Source organism: Vitis riparia, chromosome 15 (assembly GCF_004353265.1).
Source record: "Vitis riparia cultivar Riparia Gloire de Montpellier isolate 1030 chromosome 15, EGFV_Vit.rip_1.0, whole genome shotgun sequence".
Classification (NCBI taxonomy): domain Eukaryota; kingdom Viridiplantae; phylum Streptophyta; class Magnoliopsida; order Vitales; family Vitaceae; genus Vitis; species Vitis riparia.
In genome coordinates this window covers 10,984,859-11,011,377 of record NC_048445.1, presented here as the reverse complement: position 1 = coordinate 11,011,377, position 26,519 = coordinate 10,984,859, and the positions used below count along the sequence as shown (strand labels likewise).

The 26,519-nt window shown below is 38.0% G+C and overlaps 1 protein-coding gene across 1 annotated transcript in view; it reads right to left on the bottom strand.

The window, feature by feature from the left end:
* The window catches only part of LOC117932479 (NAD-dependent malic enzyme 62 kDa isoform, mitochondrial), a 76,869-nt gene that overhangs the window by 39,481 nt on the left and 10,869 nt on the right, over window positions 1-26,519 (bottom strand). Inside the window, exons 4-11 of the mRNA XM_034853744.1 lie at window positions 25,926-26,093; window positions 22,968-23,096; window positions 15,271-15,331; window positions 14,283-14,386; window positions 14,112-14,195; window positions 4,606-4,712; window positions 2,597-2,708; window positions 1,050-1,163 (exon numbers count right to left, since the gene is read on the bottom strand). Of these exons, the coding sequence (XP_034709635.1) occupies window positions 1,050-1,163; window positions 2,597-2,708; window positions 4,606-4,712; window positions 14,112-14,195; window positions 14,283-14,386; window positions 15,271-15,331; window positions 22,968-23,096; window positions 25,926-26,093 (879 nt within the window). The remainder of the gene's footprint in view (window positions 1-1,049; window positions 1,164-2,596; window positions 2,709-4,605; window positions 4,713-14,111; window positions 14,196-14,282; window positions 14,387-15,270; window positions 15,332-22,967; window positions 23,097-25,925; window positions 26,094-26,519) is intronic.

The following is a 26,519-nucleotide window of genomic DNA, read 5'->3' as shown; positions in this document are numbered from 1 at the left end:
GTCTTAAAGGAGGCGTATACATGATTTACTCGCTGAAATTGGTACGTTAAGCTCTAAGTCTGCAGAATTTGGTGGGGCAGTCCTGATGTTCTTCATAAAAAATGGTATAGAAGCCTTGTTAGAAAACTAATTTATTTGACCATAACAAGGCTAGAATCACTTTCTCAATGAGTGTTATAAGCCAATTTATGGAAGCTCCTAAACAATCCATCAGGAGGTTGGTGCAGAATCTTGAGGTTTCGGTAGGTTTAGGCATTTTTTATGGAAAAGCGCCTAAGCTTAATATAGATATTTTAGCTTTCGATGCTAATTGGCCAGGTGTTGCTATTCGTAGAAGATCTATTGTCAGGTATTGTACACTTATTGGTGGGAAACTTGGTTACATGGAGGAGTAAGAAGCAAAATATAGTGGCAAGGTCTGGTGTTGAAGCAAATTACAAAGCCATGGCTCATACTTCTGAACTGTGGATCAAGAATCTTCTGCTGGAGCTTGGTTTCGCACTTGAAAAGCTCATGAAAATGTACTATAAAACTCAAGTCACTATACATATAGCAAGTAATCCAGTTTTTTATGAAAGAACCAAGCATATTGAAGTAAATTGACATTAGGAAAGTTGTTAAGAGTAAGAAGATAGTGACTGCTTGTCTCAACTCAGAAGATCAAGTTGAAAATATTCACTAAAGCTTAGGAAAATGCTTCTTCTCTAATGTGTGGTTCAAGCTAGGCCTCAAAAATATCTTTGCCTCAATTTTAGAGGGAGTGCTAAAGTATCATTTTTGAGGCAACTTTATAATTTATTTTATTTTATTTTGTTAGAATATAAGAAAAAATTATCTAGCAATGGGCAGTGACCTTAAGTTTGTTTACTCTCATTCTTTTCTTCAATTATTCAGTTTCTCTCTTTTCTAAACTAGTCTAATATAATTCTTATTTAGCCTAAAAAAAATTGACAATCCATTATATGAATGTGCAATTTTGTTGATACAATATAAGGGTATATTCCAATTAAGTATAATTTAGACTGGCACAGTATAAAAATTTTACAAACCACTTCCGCAAGACTTGCTCCTTCCCTTAATCCTTGGCGATCAATTTCCTTGACCTTCCTTGCAAATGGCAGAGCATCAGGATCAATATTGTCACGTGCCTCTGTGATGAGGCCCTATATTCACACAAAACAATAATCAGTAGTTTGACAAAATATAAATGCAAAGTGTACCAGCAGCTGTAACTCCCTAATGAGTCAAGATACATGCCAGCATTACAAGAAGGTCTAACAGTCCCAGTAAAGTTTTGAATTTGACCAAGGTACTAGAAATTACATTAATGAAAATCAGGAATCGATATTTTTGAATTGAGATCAGGGCATTCTAATTAGCAGAGTTTGCTGACATGGCAAGTTACTAGATAACATAACAGGCATGGTATTAGCTGGCATAAACAACTTACATTTTTTACTTCAGGAAGAAAAAAAAAATTCTTCAATTAATGCAATGCCAGTGAGGAATGGAAAATGTTCAGGCTATCATGGCACATCAATTGTCTCAATGGACTTGTTAACAACCAAATGAATTGAATTAAATCCCAATTTAGCAAACCAACCATGATGCTACTAATATTGTTTTATTGCAAGAGCACAAGTATCAATTATTTACACTGTTAGTAAACATATGAAATTGTGAGAGGTGAGTGAATTCAACAAACTTAGGTAATACACAAGTTTAGGAAGGCCCTGCTGAGGATAGAAGTGCTAGAAATGAATTCGTAAAAAAATAATAATAATAATAATAATAAATTAAAAAAAAAAGAAGGAAGAAGAGAAGAAAAAAAGAATGAAAACACAAAAAGAACAAGTGAAGTATTACAAATCACAAGAAAAGGACTGTAATGATGAGGTTGCATGTTCAAGTTTGAGAGTCACAAGATACTTTAAGTTTTTTTTGCAAACCTTCAGCAGTAAATTATATTTTACAGTCTGTTTCAAGTTTATTGCATGTTCCAAGCAGAGGACTGTAATGAGGTTGCATTTTCAAGTTTAACTTCCTACTAATATGGTCCATATATCAGGTCAACTAAATATGTCTACTTAACATGAAAAGTATTGAAGGATTTATTTACTTGGATGTCAATTTAAGCACCAGAAAAGTAGTGGGTGTAAAGATTTGGATTCTAGTTCCATGGGCAAAGCAGCACAGGAAGCAGAGATGAGGGGGGCAAAGTTAAAATTTGCAAGCATGGGTAACATATAGGCTGGGACAAGGTTTGCTTGGCTCAGCATAAATTAGATATTAACAACTACTAAAAGAAATTAGACAGAAGATTTTGTGGTGACGACAAAGTTAATAAAGTTAATGACATTCTTATAATATCTTATTTCGCCAATTGTTAGGGCACTGCTGGCCTCTTCAGGATACAGTCTCTAAAAATGTTGCTAATAGCACATTTGTGGCCCAAACTTGTAGGACTATGTAATTAAATTCATCAGCTTCCAGTTTCAAGATATGAGATCTATCCTAGCAGTAGAGATAAAATGTGTATGAGTTGGATTTTTGTCTGTAAATTCTAGCTACATGAAAATGAAATCTGATTACTCACTTCGGCATCGACTACCCAGAATTGACTCCCTGCACTATCAAAAGCAGATTCATTATTTCCCAACATCCTTGCCATTGTTTTCCTTGCTGCATTGACAACCCCTATTCCTGCACTGCAACAGCAAAAGATTAAGCAAACAAGCCAAAAATAATGTCTTAGAAGTGTGAATTCATTAATGTCAGTCCACATGATATAATAGTTTCCTGACCTAATTTCTAAAGCACCAGAATAACAGAAAGCCTTCAAACAAAATAATTAGCAGATTTGCAAGATCAGAGAAAGGTACAAAAGAACCCCATGGTAAAGAAATTCAGGCATAAGAAAAGTTATCCTATAAAAAATTATGAACAGATAAATTACTGCCTAAAATTATTCAAATTACTAAAACTATAAAACCCTAATTCCAAATCAGCCATGATGTTTAGATTTATTTGGTAGCACAACAATTAACAAGGATGATATGCCCACCACAAAACCTGTAATAGGTACTCATTGCTAATGTGGACCAACAAGCAGAAACCAGATTGTATATGGTCTCAGCCCTTAAGACTTACAATACAATTTGACACTAAACTTTCCCCTCCCATCATTCTTCCATACTAAGGAATCCTCCCCTTCTTGTACTTTTAAGAGATTTGGGGATCATGTGCTCCTCTTATAACTCATTTTTTTGCTTGGGAAACAATTTGGGGGAAAATCTTAATAGTAGACACGTTAATGAAGAGGGGTTGGTCCATGGTCAATAGGGGTAGCCTTTGTAAAGACAGTGAAGAATCGGCTAATCATATTTTGATTCATTGTGATAAGACAAGGAAGCTTTGGAGTCAGTTGTTAACAATTTTCGGTTTGGTGTGGGTGTTCCCGGCTTCAGTGAGAAATCTTCTTCTAGAATGGAAAGTCAAGGGGCTAGCGAAGAAGAGAAGAGCAGTTAGGAGATTGGCTCCAATTTGTCTTTTTTGGTGTATTTGGGAAGAGGGAAATGGAAGGACCTTCTAAGAGGAAGAGTTGTCACACCAAAGTTTGAAAGATCTCTTTATCCAATCACTAATAGAGTGGTCTCAGCAATTTTTGGAGTTGGATAATCCCTCTTTTCTGAATTTTTTGGGTGCTCCTTATTGTGGCTAATCTTCTCTCTCTTTCTCTTTGTCTAGGTCTTTTCTTTCTTTTCTGGTGCCTGGATGGGGTTTTGATGTATACTGCTTGTATACGTCGGGTGCACCCCCTATTTTTGGCATTTCTTATTTCAAATCGCCTTTGTTTATCAAAAAAAAAGATTGTATATGGTGTGCTGACCCTGGGTTCTCACACTCCATAAACTACAATAATTGCATTGGAAAAACAGTATTTGCTGGCAGCTACAAGAATTCTCTTTCACAACTCTTCTTACTGGAACCTTAACTTCCCAAAAATCATAGGCATACAATCTTTTCCCATAGGATAGCTTGAACCTACATTTTCTTTTTCCTTCTCACAGTCCTGGCATATTTAATTCAAACCACCTTACTCCTTACTGGTAGAGCAAATCATCTTCATTGAAGGTAAGTAAACTACCTCAGCCAACTTCTCCTCTTGCCGTGTATTGAAGATAACTTTATGTATTGCCATTCATATCCACATCATTTCAGCAAAGCTCACTCAGTAAGCCCTGTTTTCAGTTCTATTCAACAAAGTCTTGAATCCCAAGTCCCAACAACTAGGGGTTAGCAACATTAATTCTTTTCTTCAAGCTCTATGCAGAGTCATATCCAAAACAGAAACATTTACTCCATTATGAAAGATCAAATTAAAATGTTCTTGTCTATTAATAGTAATCCTTAGACAAGCACATTATTCACTTTCTAAAAATTTATTAGAGAACATTACATAATTATTAAATGCATGTTTATTACAAAGATATTGAGTCTAATTTCTGTTGATGAAAACCAATTATCATGAAAATATTCTATAACCATATAAAGAATACGGATGCAGAACTAGGCTTTATTCTTAAGGCAGGATAAGTGTCAAACCTTCCAGCACCAGCAACAACAATCTTTTGCTTTGGAAAGTCAATCATTGGTTTTCCTTGTGCTCTTACAGCTCCTAAAAGACCAGCAATTGCAACTCCTGCAGTTCCCTGTATCATAAGTTGACCTTTTAATCATGCAAGTAGGCAAGGACAATATTTCTCTGAATGCTTCCACTAGAACCATAACAAACATGATGAATTCCTTTATAAACAATTTACACATTTATCTCAATTCAAATGAATGACTCTTAAGCAAACCTTCCCTGATAGTTCAGAACTCGGATAATACAATATAGCATTCTCAAAGCAAAAAGGGGGCAAAGGTGAGCAAGGCCATCACTAGAATGAACTCTAGAGATTCAATCCACAGATAGAAATTGATAGAAAAACCAAAAACATGATAGAAGTACTTGCACTAGGACATGAAAAAACGCAGTCATACTAAAGTTCCTAGGTTGGTTTTGAATGCCTCCTTCAAAAACTTTTTTGGATTTCTATAACATGAGTTATTGTCCTTTGGTTACATACTATCCCAAACGTATAATAACAGAAATCAGAAATCAATTAAAATGGAAAATACTCAAACACACCAAATCTGCCCCAGTTATGGAACAAGCATCATACTGTTTCAAGTTTCGACAAATGTGTCAATGGTACATTGGAAAAAGACTATGCATTGCCTCTAAGGCTCGAATATAGTACAGATTGATCCTTTTTTCTTTCTTTCAGCCCATGCTTCTCTCACTGTGATTAATCCCGCAATGCTGCTGCTGCTTCTGTTGCTACCCACCGCAGTGCTACAGTTGTGGGACAGCTCATGTTTCTAGTGCTACTTCAGATATGGCATGCCGACTTGCAAAATTATTGGCTTTGCCTCTTGCACATAGTAATTCATCTTTAGTTTTACACATGCTAATGTTAGGAAGCCTACTTCTAGTACTAGGATGCTTACAAATACTAATTTATTTTATTGATAGGTGCTAACAAATAATAATTTATTTATTGATAATTATTCTTGTTACATGTACCTTTATTAGGTTTTAACAAATTGATGAGAGAGTCCAACTATATTGCATTGTCAGGATACATTCTGTACATCTGACAAAGAAGAGAGTGGACTCCTCACTTTTTTCATGGCACAATAATCTCCATGCTGAGCCCCCTCCACAATGATCTATAGTCAGTCTTCCAAAATCATCAAGATTTTTTGTGAATAATTAAGGGTTGCAAATCTACAATTCAACATCACAAGTATCATGCCCTTTTCTCAGCCTCTGTTCCAGCTGAATTTTGGATGGGTTTGTCTTTTCTGCCTTCTATTTCATCCACCATATGTAATTTACTAGCTTTAGTTGTATCTCCTTTCCAACAACTCTATTCTAAAACAATGGTTAGTTTTCAAGTCCATGTCTTTGGTTATGTGTGTTTTTGTGTCCATGTATGGACACTCACATACACACACCTCTTCTTCTCATCATGTCACCTTCTTTATAAAGCTCAAGCCTATTTTCTTCTCTTCTCCTGCACTTTCCCCTGGAGTTCCTACTATAAATTCTGACCCTAGACTGCTTCTAATTGATGGTTCAAGCTCATCCTATGGTCCTCCAAAGTGTTCTTATACAATTTTAACCATCAACAAGCCAGAGTCTTACTAGGCCACTGCTGATATCCTTTACACTGCAATGCAGTTTTATGGAGATTATTGCTCTTCCATCCACTCATACCTGATACTTTATTCCCATTCTTGCAGGTAAGGTTTCTATTAATGGCAAAGGGACCAAAATCAAGACCAATGCAGGTAATACTTCATGCATCAGAAAGCTTGTTTGTTGGATATGGTTCAACCGTAAGAGTATGGCATCATTTACGAGGACATCATTGTTTATTTTTCAGTAAATTACCACCATTTGTCAACTTATTGTTATTATTATGGGCTTTTCAGTAAGGAGATCTTCATGCAGCCAAGTCCTGATTTTCCTATCCTGGATTATTTGTTCATTTTGACCATGCTACTTAGGGTTTCAAATAGGCTTCTTGTACTCAGTTGGAGAATTTTAATCAGGCAATTTTGTATTATACTTCTTATGGTGGTGAACATGGTCATTTTATGGTTGGGGATGCATGTCTCGTATTTAGTCCACATGCCTATTTTGAGATGGAAAACCTTGGTTTCTTTGATACATCATATCCACATCTAATCCATACAGGACTATTTCAGATGAATCTCAAATAGAACTCAGTTTCGAGATATTTCTTTTTGTTTTGGATCTAGAGGTTATTGCTATTCCTTGTAGATTTCAAATTGCACCATGTATTCCTGCTAATGCTTTTCTCATAAACAGTTACAACACAATTCAGCTTTATTTAATATTTGTCCTGTTTTGAGGTACTTCCACCACCAATTTGTTGATTTCCTCATCCATTTCACCAATATTCAAGTTGATAGAGCATGTCTTATGCACTTGGTTAGTCTCATCACTACCCTCACCATCGCACATCAATACAACCATCTTACCCAAAATTTTCTGGTGATTTAGTCGCTCTTCAAATATTTGTGTCCTCTTTAAGTAATCTTAAACCATTCTTGCTCTCATGATTGGTCTAGTAATGCAGCTGGTTAACACTAGCATGGCCCTATTCATCGGCACATAAGAGAAAAGAGTATATATATGGCAATAAAAGATGTATATATATGGTAAAAGAAAAGAGTACATAGAAGGTATTCAACAGGCACAAAAAGGCAAGGCTGCATAAGAGAACACAAAAAACAACTCTCTCTCTCTCTCTCTCTCAATCGACAAAATCAACAAAAGGCATCTAGGCTTCCTTTATGTACATCCCCACCCATGCTAAGAGGTTACTCAGGAATAAGCATTCAGCTTTTGATCCAATATCTCATTGTTTTCAAATGTTCATCGTTTTCAAATGCCCATCACTTTCTTTCCTTCCACAAAGCATAAAATATGAAAACAGAGCGGCCTTCCAAACCTTATTTCATTTTCTCCCTACGAAGGAGTCATGGCAGCTTAAAAAAGATTATCTAATTGTGGAAGGAAACACTCAAACTACTCCAAATAAAGAGAATAACAACTACCATAGGACCCTCAATTTGACGCAGTTTAGAAGAATGTGATCAATTGATTCCTCTTTAACTTTACAAAGAAAACATTTATTCAACACCAACCACCCTCTTCTTTAGAGTTAAATCTAAGGGCTCTTAAGCAAATCTCCTAGGGTCCCCTCCGAAGTGCTTAGTGGCCCCACACCCTCTTCTAGCCTTAACAACTTACCACTCTCGTGGCTCACCTCCTCTCCTACCAAACATCGTCCACCAATAGATATAATTCATACATTTGAACATGTAAGGTTTATTGAGTTAAGTCCTATGGTAGGTTGAGCCCATCCCAAACCAAACTCTAATTTGATAACATAGAGGGGAATTTGGTTGTTCCCAAGAGGGACCTACTATACTAAATTAAGAAAATACCCAATTTTCTCTCCTTGGGTTCTCCTTTTGATGTGGACTCCTTGAGGTCCACTTTGTGAAATTACTCTTAAACATTCTTTCAAAAGTGGTTAAGGACAAATATTAGATCCATACCATTAAACAAACCAATCAATACTCATTTTCTCTCTCTTTTTTTAATTGTTCTTCTACCATATGTGGTGAATACAATGTGTTGTGAAATTAAATAGTGAGAAAAATTAAATTGACCTTCCCTAGTTCTGACAATTACACCTACTTCCCCTAAATTCTCAAATTTTCATTGCCCTCTTTGCCCTTCCAAAATTCATATTGTACTCCCCTAAGGTTACCTGTTGACAACATAACTTTCTGATGTTATGCATGTCCCATGCCATTAGCTAAGCCAGCAAAAGTTCTGATACCAATAAACATTTTTTAGAAATGCCTAATACACCCTTGTGATCCCACGTGAAGAACTAGTGAATCCCTATAAACATATCTTTATAAATGTGTATGTGATAAAATTTCATCTCTCAAGAAAAGGAAAATTCATCGATCAGACCCAAGTGGAGGTTTGTATTAACGTGTTAAGCAAGTGTCCTCGTTGTTTCCCATAGGTCATGAAAGGAACAAAGGGACTGCTACTAGCAAAAGAGAATGCCCTATGGAAGCCTTACACTGATGCAAGATGACACCTGATGATCATTAATACATGTTCTCCTAAATTTCTGAACGAGATTTCACTGTTGCAAAAGAAAAATTGTTGGAAAACCGAAACTGATATGGAAAGAAATAACTTTGTAAAACTGTAAATTATTTATTAGTTGTCAATCTATGTATTTTTAGGAAAGTAATTATTATGAGTTATTTATTAGTTTTCAATCTTTGTATTTTTACGAAAGTAATTGTTAGGAGTCATTCTTTCCTTTTAATCAGTGATTTAGTTTCCTAATTTGAAGGATTTGTATGTGATGTAAACTCTATAAAAGAATAATCTCAATGAAAGAAAATTATTCCCGTGAAACCCTATTCTTCAGCTTGGTATCAGAGCTAGTAATTTGCTTGTCGAAATCCTCCTTCTTCCTCTCTTTCAATCCCTGTTCTCTGAAAACATGTCGGATATTTCAAACGAGTCCACTACTGTTCCTCAACCTTCTCTGAACAATCCCATCATCACTGATTCTTAAAAAATCAGTCCTACCACCTTGGAATCTCACTCTGTCCAAATCACCACGATTCGCTTGAATGGTGACAACTTTCTGAGATGGTCTCAGTTAGTTCAGATGTACATCAGAGGACGTGGAAAGATGGGCTACCTGACGGGTGAAAAGAAGGCTCCTGCAGTGGATGATCCGAACTATGCTATATGGGATGCTGAGAATTCCATGGTGATGACATGGCTTGTGAATTCTATGGAAGAAGACATTAGCTCTAATTACATGTGCTATCCAATAGCACAAGAGCTTTGGGAGAATGTAAATCAAATGTATTCTGATTTAGGGAATCAATCACAGATCTTTGAATTAACCCTCAAACTTGGTGAGATACGACAAAGGGAGGACAACGTCACAAAGTACTTCAACTCCTTGAAGCGGATCTGGCAAGACCTTGACCTCTTCAACACCTATGAGTGGAAATCTGCCGAGGATGGACTTCATCATAAGAAGACCATGGAAGATAATCGGATCTTCAAGTTCTTGGCTGGCCTTAATGTCGAGTTTGATGAGGTAAGGGGGAGAATCATTGGAAGACAACCCCTACCTTCAATTGGTGAAGTTTTTTCAGAAGTTAGAAGAGAAGAGAATCGGAGGAATGTGATGTTGGGCAAGAAGGGACCTAGAGTTGCTATTGAAGGTTCAGCCTTGGTTACCACGGGTGGAGGCTATAATAAAGCTGCTGTGTTTCAGCGCAAATCAGATGAAAGACCACGGGTTTGGTGTGATTTTTGCAACAAACCTCGCCATACTCGTGAGAATTGTTGGAAAATCCATGGGAAACCTGCAAATTGGAAAGGAAAAACAGGTGACAAACCAGGCCGAGCCATTATTCCTACTGCTAATGAGGCTGAGACCAGCCCCTTCACCACTGAGCAAGGCCGAGCCATTATTCCTACTACTAATGAGGCTGAGACCAGCCCCTTCACCACTGAGCAAATGGAGCATCTTCTTGCACTGCTGAAATCCAACTTGACATCCGGTACTTCTAGTGTTTCTTTGGCACACACAGGTAATGAATTATATGCTCTATCTTGTCGTTTTAAATCTACTTCATGGATAATCGATTTTGTAGCATCCGACCACATGACCAATTCCTCAAACATGTTTGAATCCTATTCACCGTGTCCTGGAAATAAAAAGGTTCGGATAGTTAATGGTAATTTCTCACCTATTGCAAGAAAAGGTCTAATAAAAATCTCTGAGGGAATAGATCTTAAATCTGTTCTCCATGTTCCTAAACTTACTTGTAATCTATTGTCTGTTAGCAAATTATCTAGAGATTCTAATTGTTGTGTTATCTTCTATGAATCCCATTGTATCTTTCAGGACCAGAGCTCAGGGAAGACGATTGGCAGTGCTAGGATGATCAATGGTCTCTATTATTTTGAAGATAATTTACCTAGTAATAAAATTGCTCAAGGACTAAGTAGTATTAGTTCTCTTTCTGTTCATGATCAAATAATGGTTTGGCATTGCAGATTAGGTCATCCTAGTTTCTCTTAGTTAAAACATTTATTTCCATTGTTATTTCAAAAGGTTGATCCTTTATCATTTCAATGTGAAAGTTGTTTATTGGCAAAGAGCCAACGAAAAACTTACATTCCAAAACCCTACTATGCATCAAAACCATTTTATCTTTTTCACAGTGATGTTTGGGGACCTTCAAAAGTAACCACAATTTCAGGAAAAAAATGGTTTGTGACCTTTATAGACGACCATACACGTCTTTGTTGGGTATATTTAATGAGGGAAAAATCTGAAGTCGAAAGGATTTTTAAAGAATTTTATAGAATGATTGAAAACCAATTTCAAACAAAAATCAGTATTTTGAGATCTGATAATGGGACTGGGTACTTTAATAAAGTTTTGGAAACCTTTTCAAACGAGAAAGGAATTTTACATCAATCCTCGTGTTCTGATACCCCTGAACAGAATGGAATAGCTGAACGTAAAAATAAACACTTGTTAGAAGTAGCACGGGGCTATGATGTTTTACATGAATATTCCAAAATACTTATGGGGGGATGCCTACAAAAATTTTGCAGTATACCACTCCTTTGGAGTGCTTGAAAAAGGTATTTCTAGAATCTCGAATTAATTCTGAATTACCCTTGAAAATATTTGGTTGCACTACATATGTACACATTCCAAAAAGGTCAAGATCTAAGTTAGACCCAAGAGCAGAAAAATGTATTTTTGTAGGATATACTCCTAATAAAAAGGGCTACAAATGTTTTAATCCCCTTACAAAACATTTTTACACAACTATAGATGTTTCCTTTATGGAAAATGTCCCATATTTTACCAAAAATTTACTTCAGAGGGAGAAATTAGTGGAACCAAATTTTTGGAAAATTGTTAAACCTTTGCCTAGTGTAATTCTTGATATCTCTCTTGAAAAAGAAAATAAGGAAACTAAGCCTCCTAAATCCAAATCTGAAATTGGTTTGTCAGAAGAAGAAATACTACGAATGAAAAAAATAGAAACAATCTTGAGCCTGTGGTTTATTCAAGGAAAAAAGTCCCTGGAAGAAGTAAAGACCAGCCGATCATCCCAGCACATGGTCAACCAAAAGCCCTGGGCAATGGCTCTCTAAATGTCTCAGGTAACCCTCCTTCTATTCCTACTCATATACATGTTTCTTCTTCTTCTGTTACTGGTCTAAGTTTACCATCACACTTTGGTCCAAGTCCAAAAATATCTGCACCCGAACCCAGTTTAGGATTAGCCCCAATTGTTCCTGCATAGGACCTTGACCTTGATCTCCCTATTGCTCTTAGAAAGGGAACCCGAGCTTGCACTAAACAACCCATTGCCAAATATATCTCCTATAGTAACCTTTCTGACAACTATAGAGCATTCACTACAAATATTTCAAAACTTGTGGTACCTAGAAATATTCAAGAAGCACTAGATGAACCGAGTTGGAAATTGGCAGTGTTTGAGGAAATGAATGCCTTAAAAAAGAATGGCACTTGGGAGGTTGTAGATTTACCAAAGGAAAAAAAAGTTGTAGGGTGCAAATGGGTGTTTACAATAAAGAGTAAAGCAGATGGAAGTGTTGAGAGATACAAAGCCAGACTTGTGGCAAAGGGTTTTACTCAAACCTATGGGATAGACTACCAAGAGACTTTCGCCCCCGTAGCTAAAATAAACTCGATTAGAGTTTTGTTGTCCCTTGCAGTAAATTCCAATTAGCCCTTACACCAATTAGATGTTAAAAATGTCTTTCTTAATGGAGACCTAAAGGAGGAAGTGATCATGAGTCCTCCACCAGGTTTTGAAGAAAGTTTTGGAGTTGGGAAAGTGTGCAAATTGAAGAAGTCCTTATACGGACTTAAGCAGTCGCCTAGAGCTTGGTTTGAGTGCTTTGGCAAAGTAATAAAGCATTATGGATATACTCAAAGTCAAGTTGATCACACGATGTTCTACAAACATTCAAATGAAGATAAAGTAGTCATCTTAATTGTGTATGTTGACGATATTGTGTTAACTGGGGATGATTGCAATGAACTAGAGAAGCTGAAGGGGAAACTTGCTGAGGAATTTGAGATTAAGGACCTGGGGGCATTAAAATACTTTCTTGGGATGGAGTTTGCTAGGTCCAAAGAAGGTATCTTTGTAAATCAATGGAAGTATGTTCTTGATCTTCTTGATGAGACAGGTATGTTAGGATGTAAGCCTGCTGAAACACCTATAGAGCTAAATGTAAAACTACAACCTGCAAAAGCCAAGAATGTGAAGGACCGAGATCGTTATCAGAGACTTGTTGGGAGATTGATTTACCTATCCCATACACACCCTGACATAGCATTCTCAGTGAGTATGGTTAGTCAGTTTATGCATGCGCCTGGACCAGAGCATTTTGAAGCTGTTTACAGGATTCTAAGGTATCTAAAGGGGACACCAGGTAGAGGTCTTCTGTTCAAGTCACGAGGACACCTACAAATTGAAACCTACACCGATGCAGACTGGACTGGAAGCATAGTGGATCGTAGGTCCACCTCTGGGTACTGTTCATTTGTAGGTGGCAACTTGGTTACGTGGCGAAGTAAAAAACAGAACGTGATTGCTAGAAGTAGTGTTGAGGCTGAGTTTAGAGCTGTAGCTCATGGTATTTGTGAGATTATGTAGATAAGAAGATTATTGGAAGAGTTAAAAGATGACAGGTTCATCTCCTATGAAGTTGTATTGTGACAACAAGGCAACAATTTCAGTAGCTCACAATCCGGTTCTCCATGACCGCACCAAACCTGTGGAAGTTGTCAAGCATTTCATTAAAGAGAAGATAGACAACGGATTGGTCTGTATGACCTATATCCCTACTGAGAAACAAGTGGCCGATGTTTTCACTAAAGGACTACACAAGAGGCAATTCGATTTTCTAGTTGGCAAGCTGGCTATGGAAGATATCTTTAAGCCAGCTTGAAGGGGAGTGTTGGAAAACCGAAACTGATATGGAAAGAAATAACTTTGTAAAGCTGTAAATTACTTATTAGTTGTCAATCTTTGTATTTTTAGGAAAGTAATTATTAGGAGTTATTTATTAGTTTTCAATCTTTGTGTTTTTAGGAAAGCAACTGTTAGGAGTTATTCTTTCCTTTTAATCAGTGATTTAGTTTCCTAATTTGAAGGATTTGTATATGTTGTAAACTCTATAAAAGAATAATCTCAATGAAAGAAAATTATTCCCGTGAAACCCAATTCTTCAGCTAAAATAGATAGAAGGTTCTAAATACAAGATGAGTTTCTATAGAAAATCAATTACAGTACACCCCAAAATTAATAAGAATCTCTTACGAGTAGCAATAAAAGAAATTCACCTGTACATCATCGTTAAACATTCTGTAGGTACTTCTATAACGCTGCAATAACTTAAAGGCCCACTTGCTTTGGAAATCTTCAAACTGCACAGAATCTCCAAGGAACAGTGAGTTGACCGATGCATTTGAGCTGCTATCTGATAGCAGGCATATCTAACAATTTAGCATTACCTGTACAATCACATGTGGCCAACGTGTAAACACAGCCTCCATGAATTCATCAATAACAGCAAGGTACTCATCACCATCAAGACGATGTTCTTGCAATCCCAAATCTGGCACAAAATAATACATAGATTATCTTGCTTGTTTCTGATTTTGCTTTTCCATTTTTGGAAAACAGATCAATTAGCAGTAGCAAATCAAATGAATCTATCATCTATCTAGGGACACAAAGACAACAAGGAATAATATGATGCATCGAGGATCGGAAGTGCTGAGGCTAGGGAGTCTTACAAAGGAAGATGGTGAGATGTGTGGAAATCCTTTTAGTTACTTGTTAAGATCTAGGGGCAGAAAAAAGGGTAAATTCCTGTTTATTCCAAAGTTCAATTCAAGTTTGTTTTAGAAATCCTAGGATTCCCTAGGTACAATACCAGCAATGAACCTTATAAACAGTCACATTAGCTGCTGCTCCATAATACAGCTTCTACCATATCAACACATCTACTGACTACTGAATATCCCTTTTCTTTCTAAAGTCCACCCTATTGACTCTCAAGGAACTCAACCCTGTCATATTCTTTTTCTTAGTGAACAAAAATCAAGTAACATCTCTCTCTTCTTATTTATTTACCCTTTTCATAGGACATGACATCTTTTTTCTCCTCCCTAAATCTCCCAATCAGTTTCCAAAGTGGTAAAGAGCTTCTGTGGTTGATCTTACTTGCATGAAACCAAACTAGTTTTCCAATACCCTGACTCATAAACATTGGTAGTTTATGCAACTTTGAGTATTATGTGGTTTCTTTGACAGAACATGAATAGCAGTCTTTTTTTTTTTTGACAAGTAAACAATTAAATAATGACAGTCACTTTTTATATTAGTAAATGATAAATAACAAGAAAAGAGGTGTTTATTTATTAAAAAGATATAATTGAACAATTTGTTGGTGGTGTCTTTTACAACATCTCCAATATAGTGGACAGAGATTCTTACACAAGGGGTCCTTGAGAAGCTTCTCATTGTTTGTTCCAACGTCAATCATGACAGGAAGCACCTATTGAGAAGAAAAAGAAAAAACACACAAAGCATCAACAACTACCCAAGAGAAACTGGAATATAGAAAAACTTGGTGGTACACAACATTTGATCATAGATTAAACCCTACAGATCAAGGAATACAAGAAGACAGAATAAGAAAACTAACAAAGAATGACACCAACTTGCAATAAGAATTTACAGAAGGAAGAGCCAACATGATAATTAGAATTCCATATCCCAGGAGTATATATTCTTCTAAAAGTTATATATAAACATATTCTATCCTAGAGTGAAGAAATGTATTTTGAAAAAGAAAAGAACAAAAACAAAAGACCAACATAATAAAGTGTTATGAAACCCTACTCAACACCCCACCCCCCAACCACATTAAAAGGCAAGATCTAGTAAGAATGATTTTCCAAAACCCGTCCCACTGAACAGAATAAGACCACATGAATAGCAATTATTGATGAGCAGTAACTGTTAACTTTCTTTTTCACTTATTATTCAAGAAAAATATACATCTCTTGCTCAACAGTCACTAATTTCTGTTAATATATGCAACTGCTAAAGTCAAACAAAAAAGATCCAATAGCTCTTGCCAAAAGTCTCTCCTAAGAGTGGTGTTGTTTGAAAAAAAACATCGATGAGAATGAAGTGCAAAGCTGAAAGGATTATCGTGGAGAAAAAATCTTTTCAGGTAGAGTTTGAAGGTTCGAATGGTGGAACGTGGGTATCGGTAACAGAGAGGAGCCGAGGTTTCGTAGTTTCAATAGGATTTGACATGGAGGAGTTGGATTGGCTGATGGAGCATTTGAAGAAAGCTGTGGAGGTGGAGGCTTCCAGGGGTTTTGTACGAAAGATCAGGGGCAAGACTAAGACCCTCTTGATGGAGATATGCTTCAATAACAGAGGGCGGTTCATGAGAATTACAGAATTTGTTACAAAAGGAAACCTCTCTTTCTTGTCGTCCCCGAGGGCGTCAATGGGAAAGGATGGGAAGATCTTAGGAAGGCAATTCTATCAGTGCAAGAGTATTATGAACGAGACGGAGGAGCTTCGAAGGAGAAGAATGGTGATATTCAGATGAATGGGGACACTTTCAGAGGAGGACGGTCATATGCAGAAGTGGTGGCAGAGGCTGGTTTGAGGACTGGAGGTACGTGGTCAACTGGAATATGGGCCAGAGCTGTAATATGTGAAAGCCAAGAAAAAGTCCAAGACTGGACTCACGAAGGAAGAGCCATTGCGAGGATGATGGGGATGAAAGGAATGGTGTCCATTAACCCCATTTCCGCTTTTAAAGGATGTTTCTTTGTGAGTTCAACAAGGAGAGCGGAAAGGGTTCACGATCAGGGAAGACTTTTAGTGAAAGGAAGAACGATTCTGCTAAGGAAATGGTCGCCTAAGGAAAATATGGTGGTTCAAGGAAAGTTCAGGAGGGGCTGGATAGTTCTGAAAGGTCTCCCTTTCCATTTGTGGGATGAAATCCAGTTGAAGTTCATTTTGAAGCAATGGGGGAGAGTAACGAAGGTGGCAAAGGAAACTTTGAAGTTGGTGGACTTGACGAGGGTGAAGCTGTGGGTGGAGATGCTTCCAAACGTCGTGTTACCAGCGATGCTTGAGGTGGAAGATGGAGAATGGTCCTATACAGTAGCAGTTTCAGTCATCGGAGAAGACGACGATGCCGACGCTGTCACGTCTGAAATCAACCGTAGCAGGAACGAGTGGGTGAGAGTGGGTGGTTGCGTCTCTCAGTTGCCAAAAGTTGCAGAAAGGCTACGAGGCAATGTTAGGGACATCGAGTGCTACAGAAAGAGGAGTCTTCCCCGGGCACGTCATCGGCAATCAAGGATGCGTTTGGCAGAGAAAGGGGAGATAGGAGGAGGATGGAGCAGATCGGGTCCAGCTGATTTTATTGGGCCTGAGAATGAGTCCTCCTCTAAAGCCCACAAGGTTAGGGCCCAAAGTGGGATGAGGCTTAGTGGGCTTCAAGGTGGCCCAAAACCTCAAGCCCATCAGTCTGCATCGACGTCGTCCCTTTCTCCCCAGCGAGATGCTTCTCCTACAAAGGCGATCGCGAAGTTCAGTCTAGATGATGCAAGGGCCGGCGCCGAGGCTTTATTTGGAGAAGAAGGTCGGGCCGTTGAGCTAAAGGCCCAGTCTCTTCCCAACCCTAGGCCATCTTCAGACAACACCGTGGGCTGTAAGTGTAAAGGCCCATCGGGTTTGGGCCAAATCTTAGGAGGAATGAAGTCCTCTGATATGGAAGTCTCGTCGCGAAGGGAAGAGATCGAAGCGAGGAAGGGGAAAGCCCCCGCGGTTCACACGAGAGATGCTACGCAGGAGGAAGAGTCGGCAATCTCAAAGAAGACGTGGTCTATCCTCTTCCCTCCAAGCGCCGATCGACGACAGGGAGCTCAGTGTCGCAGTGAGCCTATTATCATACGGGGATCGTCGTCGTCAAGTAAAGACCGCATCATGGAAGAGGAGTTTGGGATGGGTTTCAGATGGAGCGAGGAATCATAGTGAATCCTCTCTCCAGATGTCCTCTGACTGGCAATATTTCGAAGGAGGACACCTCGGCGAGCTGCGTGGAAGTCAACCGAGGGCTAATGGGACGAGTGGGGTCTGATCCTCGTGGCTATTCAGACATGGTTTCACCGTCTAAGTCAATAACCAGAGGTAAAGGACCAAACTTTGAGGGGATTTGTGAAATTCCGGGAGCCAAAATCTTGGAGGTATGTCAGCCCTTTTCTTCTCAGCCACCCGAGTCTCCTTCTCTTCCTTTCTGTAGTCCGGATTCTCCATTGATGAATCCCTCTGGTCCTCTTCTTCCCAATTCAGTCCCTCTTCCTCAGTCTCCTACGGAAATCAAGGCATCTCAAATTTTTTTTATGAAAAAGGTGGTGTTGACTGTTTAAAATCTGGTGACATCCCTGACCGCGTTGAGGTGGAGAACCAGTGTGCTTTATCTAACCAGATGACCGAGTGTTGTACCCCTAAGGAATCTATTGTCAGGTCGCATAAGGAGGATTCGGATTTCCTTATTGATGGCCTGTCCCCCGGGAAAATGGCCAAAGTGCGAGAGGTATTATGTTCTCTTGACATTAAGGTGTATTCTAGGAGGAAGAATAGAGGCCCCACAGGTTATTGAGACTTGTTGGTTTTGGCTCGGAAGGATAGGGTCTTCGTGTTTTCCCATGAAAATCATAAGCTGGAACGTGAGGGGTTTGGGTTCTAGGAATAAGCGTAGGATGGTTAAAGATTTTCTTAGGTCAGAGAATCCGGATGTTGTGATGATTCAGGAAACAAAGAAGGAGAAGTGTGATAGAAAGTTTGTGGGAAGTGTCTGGACGATCAGAAATAAGGATTGGGTCGCTCTTCCGGCGTCTGGGGCATCAGGTGGGATTTTGATCATCTGGGATTCAAAAAAGCTGTGTAGAGAGGAGGTGGTAATAGGATCTTTCTCGGTCTCAGTCAAGTTCTCTTTGGACGAATGTGGACCTCTTTGGATTTCTGCTGTTTATGGTCCAAATAGTCCCTCACTTAGGAAGGATTTTTGGGTGGAACTTTTTGACATATATGGATTAACTTACCCGCTATGGTGTGTGGGCGGTGATTTTAATGTCATTAGGAGAAGCTCAGAAAAAATGGGGGTTCTAGCCTAACTCCAAGCATGAGGGACTTTGATAGTTTTATTAGAGAATGTGAGTTGCTTGACCCGCCTCTTCGGAATGCTTCATTCACTTGGTCGAATATGCAAGAGTCTCCCGTGTGTAAGAGATTGGACCGTTTTCTCTACTCAAATGAGTGGGGGATGCTCTTCCCCCAAGGCCTTCAAGAAGCCTTAATCAGAAGGACATCGGATCATTGGCCAATTGTTTTGGATACCAACCCGTTTATGTGGGGGCCAACACCTTTTAGGTTTGAGAATATGTGGTTACAACACTCTAAATTCAAGGAGAACTTTAAAGATTGGTGGAGTGGGTTTCAAGGAAACGGATGGGAAGGTCATAAGTTCATGAGGAGACTTCAATATGTTAAAGCTAAATTGAAGGAGTGGAATAAGTTTTCTTTTGGAGAGCTTAGAGAAAAGAAAAAAAGTATTCTCAATGATTTAGCTAACTTTGATGCCATTGAGCAGGAAGGGGGTCTCAATCCTGATTTGTTAAGCCAAAAAGCCTCAAGAAAAGGGGAGCTAGAGGAATTAATATTGAGGGAGGAAATTCATTGGAGACAAAAAGCCAAAGTGAAATGGGTCAAGGAAGGGGATTGCAATTCTAAGTTTTATCATAAAGTGGCTAATGGCAGGCGGAATAGGAAATACATCAAGGAGTTGGAGGATGAGAGGGGCTTAGTGCTGAAGAACGCCGAGAGTATCACAGAGGAGATCTTACAGTACTTTGAAAAGCTTTACACAAATCCTACAGGAAAGTCTTGGGGTGTTGAAGGATTAGATTGGTCCCCTATCTCGAATGAGAGTGCGCTAAGGTTAGACTCCCCTTTCACTGAAGAAGAGATTTATAAGGCCATTTTTCAGTTGGATAGGGACAAGGCTCCGGGGCCAGATGGCTTTACTATTGCCGTATTCCAAGAGTGTTGGGATGTGATTAAGGAGGATTTGGTGAGAGTGTTCGCGGAATTTCATAGGAGTGGAATTATCAATCAAAGCACTAATGCCTCTTTCATTGTTCTAATACCCAAAAAGAGTCTGTCAAAGAGAATATCAGACTTTAGACCCATTAGTTTGATTACTAGTCTCTACAAGATAATAGCCAAAGTGCTCTCAGGGCGTCTAAGAGGGGTTTTACATGAGACCATCCACTATACTCAAGGCGCTTTTGTTCAAGGGAGGCAAATATTGGACGCGGTTCTTATAGCGAATGAGATAGTGGATGAGAGAAGAAGGTCAAGGGAGGAAGGTGTCGTATTCAAAATAGACTTCGAAAAGGCATACGATCACGTGAAGTGGGATTTTTTGGATCACGTGTTAGAAAAGAAGGGGTTCAGTCCTAGATGGAGGAAATGGATGAATGGATGCTTATCTTCGGTATCTTATGCAATCTTGGTGAATGGTAGTGCTAAAGGGTGGGTTAAGGCATCAAGAGGATTGAGACAAGGCGACCCTTTATCCCCTTTTTTGTTTACTTTAGTCGCAGATGTACTGAGTAGGATGCTTATGAGAGCTGAGGAAAGAAATTTGATGGAGGGTTTCAGGGTGGGTAGGAATAGAACTAGGGTGTCCCATTTGCAATTTGCTGATGACACCATATTCTTTTCTAACTCAAGGGAGGAAGAGTTGCAGACTCTGAAGAGTCTTTTGTTAGTGTTTGGGCACATTTCTGGGCTCAAGGTCAATCTTAACAAGAGTAGTATTTATGGCATCAATCTTGATCAGGTTCATCTTTCAAGATTGGCTGAGATGCTCGATTGTAAGGCGTCTGGATGGCCTATTCTTTATCTGGGTCTCCCTTGGGCGGGAACCCTAAGGCGCATGGCTTTTGGGATCCAGTGATTGAGAGAATCTCAAGTAGATTAGATGGGTGGCAAAAGGCCTACTTATCCTTCGGGGGGAGGATAACTCTTATCCAATCTTGTCTTACCCAGTTGCCAAGTTACTTCCTTTCTTTATTCAAAATTCCCGCTTCAGTGGCTGCAAAAATCGAGAGGTTGCAAAGGGATTTTTTATGGTCAGGGGTTGGGGAAGGCAAAAGGGATCATTTAGTGAGGTGGGATGTGGTGTGCAAACCGAAGACAATAGGGGGTTTGGGTTTGGGGAATATTTCTTGGAGGAATCTCGCTCTTCTAGGGAAATGGTTATGGAGGTACCCTAGAGAGGGTTCAGCTCTTTGGCATCAGGTCATTTTAAGCATTTATGGTGCACACTCTAATGGTTGGGATGCTAACACTCTAGTCAGATGGTCACATCGCTGTCCTTGGAAGGCTATTGCTCAAGTCTTTCAGGGGTTTTCTTTGATTACTCGGTTCGTGGTAGGAAACGGGGAAAGAATTCGGTTCTGGGAAGATTTGTGGCGGGGGGACCAACCTTTGGGAACCCAATATCCAAGACTATTTAGAGTAGTTGTGGATAAAAACATTTCTATTTCTTCAATTCTCGGTCCATCTCGGCCTTTCTTGTGGAATTTGAATTTCCGCCGTAACCTGTCAGATTCTGAGATTGAGGACTTAGAAGGCCTCATGCGCTCTCTTGATGATTTGTATCTCTCTCCTTCGGTCCCAGATGCTAGATTATGGCCATTATCCTCTTCAGGGCTTTTTTCAGTCAAATCCTTTTTTCTAGCATTATCTCAATCTTCTGGATCTCCTCAGAACTTTCCTTCAAAGTTCGTGTGGAAGTCTCAAGTTCCTTTCAAAGTGAAGTCCTTTGTCTGGTTAGTGGCACACAAGAAGGTGAATACTAATGACATGTTGCAAGTGAGAAGACCCTACAAGGCCCTTAGTCCTGATATTTGTATCCTGTGCATGAAGCACGGGGAATCAGCAGATCACCTTTTTCTGCATTGTTCCTTGACGATTGGGTTGTGGCACAGGTTATTTCAGTTAGCTAAGATGGATTGGGTTTCTCCAAGGAGCATATATGACATGATGTCCATCAAATTTCAAGGCTTCGGTAATTCTAAGAGAGGGGTAGTCTTGTGGCAAGCTGCGAGCATAGCTCTAATTCGGGTTGTGTGGTGGGAAAGAAACGCAAGGATTTTCGAGGATAAAGCAAGGAATTCAGAGTCCCTTTGGGACTCTATAGCTTTCCTTGCTTCCCTTTGGGCTTTCTGTTCCAAGGCATTTAAGGGGACCCCCCTTAATGTGATTCAGTTGGATTGGATAGCGGTGTGTTCTCCTTAGGGATTGGTCCTTAGTGGGAGTTCGTTTGTTTTTGTGTTTTTTCCTGTATTTTAGTTGTCTTTGGTGGGAGGATTTCTCATCCTTCTTCTTGTACTTCTTTTTATATTAATATATCTTTGTGGCGTTTCCAATCAAAAAAAAATATATGCAACTGCTAAATACATCTAAAGCCAAATTGCTTGACATTCTTATGCTAGAACAGATTGACATGCACCTACCAATTTTGGATATCAAGATCTCCTTTCCTTCTCATTGAGTGGATGTGGAAATCTATGTAGCCATGAATTAGACACTCCCAAGTATCAATAAAAGGTATTTTTCAACCATTACAATTAAAAATATTTACATTGAAAGCTGAGGACCATGATACGCTCTGAGATCAATACCAAAGTTCTTCAAAAGAGAACTTATGAGAAAATAATTAAAAGAAACATTTTAGCAAAACTAAACAGAAAATAAACCACATAACATTACCATGGAATCAACCAATTTCTATTAGAATCAGCTTATCCATGAGGAGATCTATATGATATCCTATTGTCATAGTACTTTTTTTTTTCAGTATCTACCTGAACTTGAGTCCATTCCACTTTCAGAGTTCACTTCAACTATTGAGAGATTCAAGAAACAGGTTTCACAAAATAAAAACATGCCTACATAATCTGCATTTTAGTACAAGGATTGAAATTTTAGAGGGGCAGTCTAGCCAAAATTCAGAACATGGTTTCTAGTCATATTCATCTAAAATACTTAGACAAGAACAAGTGACATGTAAAGCAGGAAGATACTCTTTGAGGATTTATTCCAGCAGCGGCAACATATAAATCCAGCTTCCCAATTGCAATCCCAATGCCCTGAACTCCAAGATCTCCAAGACCCAATATTCTGCTTCCATCAGTCACAACAATCATATCAACCTAAAATGAAAAATAATTTGTCAATACTTTATAACTTGAGCTGGAAATCATGTTTGTGTATTCTGCAAGACACAAAACCAAAAGATTGCAAACTATATTAGATAAGGCATTTTAATAGACTAGATGCCCAATCAAAGCCAAAAAGCAATGAGAGTAATTAAGTCATTGCACCAAAAATGTCAAAACAATAAAATTAAGGACAAATCACACTCCCTTCCCCTATGTTTGCTTTAACCATACGTATGATTTCAAAGATTACACTCCCATCCCTTGAGGTTTGCATTGACCAGATGACCTTCCTTTGTACAAACTTAAGCTAATAAATAGAAAATGATGACATAAGCACTAGAATTTTTAAAAGTGCTCAAATATCCTTCATCTTCTCAAGAACCTTAATCCACATTTTTCTTCTCAAAATCATAATCTAACACTAACCCACAAATCAAAGCATAAACCCCTTTAAAACATATCTCTTCCTTCTTTTTCTTTTTCTTTTTCTCCTCTTCTTTTGTTTTTCATTCAATTATAACACAACACAATGACATTTTATTTACCTTTTTGTAAAAGGTTTGCATGCACAACATGCACACTCATTGCTTTATTTTATTTTATTCATAAAAATGTTGTCATGATTATGGATCTCAATTTCCATAATCTTTTACCTTTTTTTTTAATCAAAAACTAAAGATATGTTAATTGCAATAAAAAGTACGTGGGAAGATGAGGGATCTTCCCCACAAATACAAGACACCAATCAAAGCATGACTAAACCCCTCCACCATACAAGGAGAACTATACACGAAGGTTTATTCCATTTAAGGATATACATAGTTGACGTCTCCTCATTTCTTGACTAATCTCCTCCCATTGTTGTCCAACACTTTTGATTTACAAGTTGAATGCCAACTAAGTTAGATAACATTGAGTTGAATGCCTTTAAAGTTGTTGGTACAAGAGGCTCAAAAAGAGGAATAGAACTGAATTAGATCCCATAACATCTCTTTCATTCTCCACTTTTCCTCAAAGATCTTAACATTTCTCTCTTGCCACACAATCCAAGACACTGTGAGACAAGTGATTTGCTAAAGGGTCTTACCTCTTATGGAACTCCCCAAACTCTGTATAAAATGGTCACCATGTCACACAACTCTTGAGCAGAACCCAATCCATCCTAGCTAGACTAAATAGCTTGTGCCCAAGCCCCACTATTAACGGGGAATGTATGAAGAAATGGTTGATCCATTCTCCACTCCTCATGCATAGAATGCATTAATCAGAACTAAGTAATTTGTAAGGTCTTCTTAATTATAGCATGTCATTGGCGTTTACCTTCTTGGTGCCACTAACCAAGAAAAGGCCTTGACCTTAGATGAGGCTTTTAAAATCCATAAAATTTTGACTGTAGAAAAAGGAACTGGATTTGATAAACTGGACAAGGCCAAAAAGGATGACTTTACTGAGAATAAACTTGAAAAGTATAAAGACCAAGATCTTATATCTACAACAGATTGAGACAATTGCACAAGAGTGACTGAGGATATGAGTTTTTCAAGATCCTCAAATTCCAAATCAATAAGGTTGTGATGGAAGTTAAGGTTCGATGAAAAAGAAAAAGATTTTACTTTCATTTTTTATGAACATTGTTGTGCACACATGCCAGTAACTTCTTTTCCCCCAAAATTTGCTTATTGCAATGAGAAAGGATGTCAGTTCAAGGAAGAAAACAAAGATGGTTGCCATGAAGTGGCTAGAAAGGGTATGGGTTGAAGACTTTCCAAAGCTATGAGAATTTAGTCCTTGAGAACAAGGGTGACTTTTAGAGGGAAATTTTTTTTCATCTATAATAATGTTGCATGCAGATAAAAGTCATAATCATTTACCCAAAGTGTGAGCAGATTTAATTTAGTGTTATTTTATAAGTCAATTATATAGTTGTTCAAGAAGAAATATGAATGATTTAGGTTTGATTGATCAGCTATTTTTTTGGCTAGTTAATTCCCTATCTATTAGGAGATTTTATCTTTTTGTTATTTGGGAGTCAATAAATAAGTCTTCCAAAATGAAATAAAGCATCAAAGAAAAGTATATTATTGTTGAGTTTCCAGGAGGAAGTAGACCCTTATCCATCTTTTTCCCTTTTCTTTTAAATTTTTTTTTATTTCATTAATTTATTAAAATAGTTTTGTTAAAGACTCCTGCCCTAGTTGCACAGAACAAAATACCATTGACAAATATATATAATAAAATAAAAAATTAAAAAATTAAAAACTTGATCAAATAACCTTGAGCCAAGTTAGGCAGTGATAAAATGTAACATACAACCTCAACTCTAAGGAAACTGGAGAGCAAAATCTCAGGAATTAACTTTGATAAAAAATAAAAATAAAAAACTCAGTACACTCTGTAAACAAATAGCTATACAGAATAACTAAGCCTTAATTGCAAATATGAAACTCATTGTGGAAAAAAAAAGCCTTCTCAAGAGGATCACCAGGTCAAATGTCCCAATGTAGAATATTAGGTATCATACTTAAAAGTGCTAAGAGGTGCAATATTTGGAAAGCACCGTAAAGGACTAACCAAAGTAAAATCAAGTTAACACTACAGTAAAATCTGATCCTGCTCTAATCTGTAGAATAACAAGTAATATCATATGCCAAAACTGTATAAAGCTTTCTAAGATGAAGAGTTCCATTCCAAAAAATTTAGAATGCACTTTGCACACATAATGCAGAAGGCACTGGCACAGAAATCAACCAGCAACAGCTACTAAAGTTCCATCATTCAAATAAATAATTACCAATCGCATCATTTACAAGTAATAATTACCTGCTCAGCTGGCCAATTATAAACCATTGACATCATTTCCCCTCGATCTGCAGCACTAAAATACATTCCCCTTGGTCTTCTGAATAAACCACTATAGTTTTGGCAAACAAGCCCAACAGTTGGAGTATAAACTATAGGTGCATATTCCTCAATGTTGTTAATTAAAACCTGTCAAAGTTAAGAAATAATGTCATTAAATAAGGTGCAATCTGTGAATCATTGTGACCCATACGTCAAATTATAAAAAGGGTTTTCAAGAGCCTCTACCAGAATGAAATGCAAATACCAAACTATCATTTAGCTTTTACAAAATTATCAAGTAAAATATAAAAAATCGTGTAATGCAGCTGGAAAAAAAAATGTAATGCTGCTGACAGCATATGGCAGAGTACTTATTCTCAACACATGCACTATCAAGCAAAATGACTAGAAGACCAAGAAATAATAAGATCATTACATTGTATGAGAGATCATGATGCAATGCAAATAGTGGTGGTGGCCAGCCTTTGGATTATATTTCTAGCACATGGCTGTAATGCTTGTTAAAAATCAAGTTGATTTTGGAGAAATTAAATGAACTCAATTGAAAACATG